This window comes from Morone saxatilis, unplaced genomic scaffold (assembly GCF_004916995.1).
Source record: "Morone saxatilis isolate NCDOM2014 unplaced genomic scaffold, NCSU_SB_2.0 Contig11, whole genome shotgun sequence".
In the NCBI taxonomy this organism is placed as follows: domain Eukaryota; kingdom Metazoa; phylum Chordata; class Actinopteri; family Moronidae; genus Morone; species Morone saxatilis.
The window spans coordinates 13,912,813-13,918,995 of NW_023339663.1; the positions used below are offsets into that span (position 1 = coordinate 13,912,813).

At 36.8% G+C, this 6,183-nt stretch overlaps 1 protein-coding gene across 1 annotated transcript in view; it reads right to left on the reverse strand.

Moving 5' to 3' along the window:
- galnt18b (UDP-N-acetyl-alpha-D-galactosamine:polypeptide N-acetylgalactosaminyltransferase 18b) overlaps positions 1 to 6,183 on the reverse strand; it is a 68,809-nt gene that overhangs the window by 11,253 nt on the left and 51,373 nt on the right. The window contains exon 7 of the mRNA XM_035652003.1: positions 3,449 to 3,634. Coding sequence (XP_035507896.1) covers positions 3,449 to 3,634 — 186 coding nt within the window. The remainder of the gene's footprint in view (positions 1 to 3,448; positions 3,635 to 6,183) is intronic.

The following is a 6,183-nucleotide window of genomic DNA, read 5'->3' on the forward strand; positions in this document are numbered from 1 at the left end:
CACACACACACACAGAAAAACACAGATGCATACAAAACATAAAATTGATTAACCGTGGCTTCTGGAGAGGCAAATCAGATAATGGGCCATTGAGAGGCATTGTGCAGCCATTTGTTGTGTATTTGAATAGTTTCTCTGGGGTTTTGATTTTTTCCTGTCCTGTCTTGAAAACCATCTACTATTCTAGCTGCCACATCACACAGCCTAACCCTCTCTTATTACCAGTGATGGAAAGTAACTCCGTTCCTTTACTCAAGTACTGTACTGTATTCTGAGTATTTCCATTTCATACTACCTTAAACCTCGACTTCACTATGTTTCAGAGGTAAATGTTTGCACTCCACAACATTCATCTGATGATAAAAGCAAAGTAATGATTGCCTATGAGTTTTTTGTACTACTACAGTGCAGCAGTGAAAAAAACTGTTTGTTTTGAGGTAAAATCATCGAATCTCTCACAAAAAGCAAATATTAGAGAAAAAACATTAATAGATTTTTGTATCACAGCATTCTCTTTCCTCTCCCATTAATCATCTCATGACACTTCAAATTTATTTTGTGACCCTTTGGAAGAGCCTGACCCCTATATAGAAATTAAAATGACATCCTCCTTGACCAGGTGCAACAGTAAAATGCTGCTTAAACACTCATGCACCAATTTAAAAATGTCATACATAATAATGTTCATTATTTGCAGGGAAATTTATGCAGAACTAGTTTAGCCTTTGAGCTGCAAATAATGCCGTACTTTTACTTAAGTAGGAATTGAAATGCAACTGAATAATAGTCGCTGATGCCTCTTTTTAATACCTCAAAAGCTGAACTCTTTTTTTTGTTTGACCTTTATTTAACCAGATAAGACAATTGAGAACCAGTTCTCATTTACAATGACGACCTGGCTAAGATGCAGCAGCAAGAGGAAATCCAATACAACAACTAAAACACCTAATGCAAAAAACAACTGAGTTAAATATACAGCACAATATATACAGTATGTACAAAGTGCTGTGTTCCAGAGAAGTAGATTTAAAAGCAGGTGCAATGATCAGAAATGAATGCATGTACTGAGTTACTGAAGGAGGATAATGGAAAAAAAGGCTGCAGTTTTAGCAACTTTTGCAACTGGTTCCAGTCACTCAGAGCGGCAGACTGAAAAGAGTGATAGCAGAAGGAGGTACGGACTTTGGGGTGTCCAGAGTAATGTATTTGCTAGAAATCATGGTTACTGTTAGAAATGCTGAGTAGAGAACAGCGATATGGAAGGGTTTTGCCATTGATAGTTTCATAAATGAACTGGTACCACTGGATCTAAGGCCTGGTGCGGAGGGATGGCCAGTTGACTAGAGAGCACAAGTTGCAGTGATGAGTATTGAAAGGGGCTCAAAAACTTCAAAAAGTGAACTCAGATCGGTGCAGACTTAATATGAACACAAGCACTGTGTTGATTTTTACACTCTCAGAGTGAAATTAACACTGACAATTTTGCTGTGTAGTTAAATCATGGGGCTAAAGCTGGGGCTAAATTTCATGCTTCTTGAGTACAGACTCTGTTAAAGGCCTCATTATTGACTGAATGAATTGCCTGCAGATGTTCATCTATTCATAACGTGGATTTACATATTCAAACAGATTACACTGGAGAAGAAAAAAGCTTTGGTGAACAAACATTTGACTTCGCCTTTGAGGGATGCTACATTTAACATAAGACGACATATAGTGATTATTTACTTTAATTTACTGAATCCAGTTCAAGATCAAATAAAAATCAGCATCTAATGAAAACACTGAAATATAACACTAATACAACCATAAAAACACAAGCATATGGTTTGTATCAGTTATACTCATGCTGATTCTACTTACTGTGAGTTGTTGCCACTGCAGATGTCTTTATTCAACATCCCAAATAATACAATAAAGCCTCAAATAAACACAATCAAAAAATAATTGGTTGCATTTCTTACGAAAAATACATAATTGAATACAATAAATTATGTACATCCTTTTTTCCTCTGTACTTCATTTTTTCAATCTGTATTATTAATCCTTTTTGCTCCCAAGTCACAGCTGTAATCCAGACAGTTTCTTTAATTCATCTTTGGACATTTTATTGCCGTTATTTGCACTACATTTTTAACAGCTAATGTCTCAATTTAGGATATTTTAGATAATCATATTAAGTATTTATTTATTCTGTGGCATGCATTTAATTCAGGCCGTTCTGTAAATGACAAGAAGTAATTTAATCTGAGCCTTCTGGAGATGTCAGGGACCCGATTCAACTAAACATCTGTGACGGGAGGAGCGAGGCTGATAACAGATGACGCTCAACCCTGTAACATTTTGATTAGTTTGCTGCAGAATGGAGCTGGTCCTGTAGATTTAGGATGGTATCGTTTGATAATCTGTATTCATATTTTCGTGTTTGTGCATAATCTTTTCACATCTGACTTGGACTTCTGTATGAATGCTCCCTTTGGATTATGACACAAAAGGCTGCAACAACAGAGCCTGCTTACATGTACGACAAAAACAATAAATCAAGCTTTGACTGAAGCTCAAGCTTTTGTTGTCCCGTTGTTTCCATTAGAGATGGGATAAATAATCAATATTGCAATATACTGTGGTGTGGTCTGTTAATATAATGACCCCTACAGTGCAATATGCTCATTTGTGATACTGAGGCATAGGTTTTGTTCCTTTCCTGCACACATATGACATCTCAACGATTCTGCTATCTGTCAATTCAGCCTGTAGCCAGTTTATAGCTGACATCTGACATTCAAAAAATGGGACACATGTACATTCTGAAGATTGTGTTAAAAGCATACATCATTCCTTCTCAGCTGCGAAACTGAAATAACTTCATAATGAAAGACAGCACATGATGAATTTCTGCTTTAAGAAAAACTGTTGTGCAATTTTTAGGGGTATTTTTTGTTCTTCAGTTGCACAGATTGTCACATACAAACCCAGATTTTATGTCCAAATATTGGTATATCTCCAGTTCCAAGAGGATAGTGTTCAGAGAAGTAAAAAGGTCCTCTAGCAGAGCTCAGAATACTCTTCCATTAACACGGAGTGAAGATAAAAATGGCAAATACTGTGGAAATCTTAGTGGTCTCATGGTGAAGACACATGCCATATACGTAAGTTCAACATCTCTTTCAATTTTCTGTCTGCATATCTACTATAACCCATCTTGTAAAGGCCAAATGCCCCAAAATACAATCTTTACAAAAGTGTCAAATCCATATGAGCTGCTGAAATATACACTACGAGAGCTTGTGCCGCAAATGTCACTGTATTTTTTAATCCTGATTTTCACACAGTTCTTTGTATCATTGAAATGTTATCAGATTACTAGACACAGATAAGTGCCTGTATTGACACCAATATGAATAAAATATTGTTATCTGAAAACCACACGATTAACGTAATCACTCACCTCCATGGGAATATTCCAGGCCATGTAGACATGGCTTTTAAATTCATCCATCCAAACCTCTGCAACTCTGAGGGCATTTCGCCGCACATGAGATGTTAGATCCTCAGTGTAAGGTTTGTGAGCGCGCTCTATGTGGGCGATGCGAGCACAAGGCAGGACCTCAACACTGCCGCCACACTGCCACACCTGGTTTTCAAACATTACACATACAAAGACAAGAGAAAATTAGTCATTAATCTACAGTAGCAGCCTAGTCTGACTTTACTTTTAATAGCACAGTTGAAAATGCCTCCCCCTCCAATTACTCAAGCTGCCAGGGAACTCAAATCCTATGAAAAACTGAATTTTACTACTGATTTATTAACTTAAAAGAATTAGATATGTTGTAGAGATATATCAACCCTCATTAATTTCCACTGATCCATTTCAGTCAATGCATTTGTTTATTGTATAGTATTTATTTTATTTTGTATGTGTTTACTACTTGTATCTCTGTTCTGATGGTGAGACTAAAAAACAGACAGTTACTCAGATTGGAGCAGTTGGGGGATCTTCATACAGCAGGCCAAGATGGCATCATTTCTAGACTGCTTAAAGCACATTTTGGCCAACAAGCAAAGGCCCTTCATCACTTCTGAAGCCTTGTGTATCCCTGACAGTGAGGAGTAAGTCCCCATGGTGAAAAAAAATGTTAATGTCCCAGTGCCCTGGAGGAGACGCCTGAGTCCTTGATGACTAAAAGCCGGTGGCACTAACTCCTCGCATAATGAAGACCTCTGGTGCAGGGATCTTTGCAAACTTTTCCCAACAGTGATACCTCCATCCACTGCAAATGGTGGCGATAATAGATTCCTTCATAATGACTAAAAGGAAGCAAAGAAACCAGTGCAGTTGCCTTTTTCATATTGTGCTTTCATATCACTGCTTACACAATAACATAATTTGCTTTTTCCATAAGTTTCTAATAACATGCAATCAAGCATTATAATTGTTGGTTATCTGGTCATGTTTATTTACGTAAACCCACTTTATGTCTATTCTTATTTATTTATTTTTTTTAAATCTTTAACAGCCCTAATAGCCCATATGAGTCATTAACTTTTCAATTTATGTTGTCAATTTTTGAATAACATTAATATATCAGTATGCAAGTATATTCCTTTCTGAGTCACAAAAACGTTGAAAATAACTGTATGAGAATTAAAGAGTGGAGGGAAATTAATTAAAGAATGAATTAGGCCGTACACTGCTGCTGATTAGTATCTGAAGAATTTGAATGGTATCTCAATGCAATTCAAAGACTCCACAGAAGCAACAAAGATGTCCTATTCTGTTTAAATGCTCACATTTGTATGGGGTCATCAAAGGAGATGTCACTACCAGAGACTGTGGAGGATGCTCCGAAATCACTTAAATGTGCTGAACTTAACATTAGTCCAGGACACCCGGTGGTTCAGTATGAATAAGGTTGAAATCATCATGCTGCGCTGTTATGTGAGGACCAAATAGCACAGCTGACATCCTTCTAAAGTAAAATGTGTCATTTCCATCCTTCTGCCAAAGAACATCATCAAGAACATCATCAAGGATGAACAACAAACATCAGATGTAGCATAAACCGTGGATGTGATTGGGACACTAATGACAGGACACGCTCTGCGGCTGCTGAAATAGAGACGTGACCATGACTTGTTCGTGTGTTATCACTGACAATTATAAATTAATTAATTAATTATAACTTTTACTGATAACAAAATCAAATTCAAAAGAAGATTTTTTTTTCAATTTCTTTTGCAACAGTAAACCCTGAACCCGTTGGAGGTCCTGCAACTAGAATATACAGCTGGAAATTAGCTGAGCTTTATGTACATAATAAGCATACACTGTGTATTTACTCAAATACACTTACATATTCAAGGAGCTGTATTGTTAACAGGCAGGAGGACTGAACATGTATTTCTACAGCTGGAGTTTTCTGGGAGGCAATTGATCAAAATATCGATATAACAGTTCAGACTATGAAGCTACCTGAGGAACATCTTGTAATTATTTCCCCCAATTTTAAGATTGACACAGACCTGAGCTTTTTGTAGATATTCTACAAGTTATACTGAATTAAAGGCACATGTGCTATTTAAATTCAATGCCTTAAAGGTCCAGTGTGTAACATTTAAGAGTATCTGTTAGCAGAAATGGAGTATAATATTCATAGGTATGTTTTAATTAGTGTATAATCACCTGCATATAGGAATCATTGTGTTTTCATTATCTTACTGTTGCTGTTTTTTTTGTCAGATATTTGCAGAAAAACAAAAACAGTGTTAAACAGGAGCTGCACTTTGCAACACAGACCCTTTCACTTGTAACACACTACTACTGCATGTGCGAACTGTACAAGTGGCTGCCACTAGCTAGTTAATTTATTTGTTATGTCATTACTGCTTTTTTCGTTACCATTTAACAGGCGGCTGTTAACATATATATTTAAATGATTTAATGAACAGCATAAATGTTCGACGACCAGTCAACCATCGGCTGTATTTAACGACTACTAGTCTTCTAGGAAAATCCTTAGTCGGGGACAGCGACCCCGACTAAGTTCAGGTCAGGTCAGGTTCAGGTCCTTTAAGAGAAACTGGTTAGTTGTGGCCGCTGCAGTTGTGTAGCATCAAACTGAAACTCCAGATTACTGACTGATATCTTATTCATTATCATTTAACATGAAAAAATGTGTC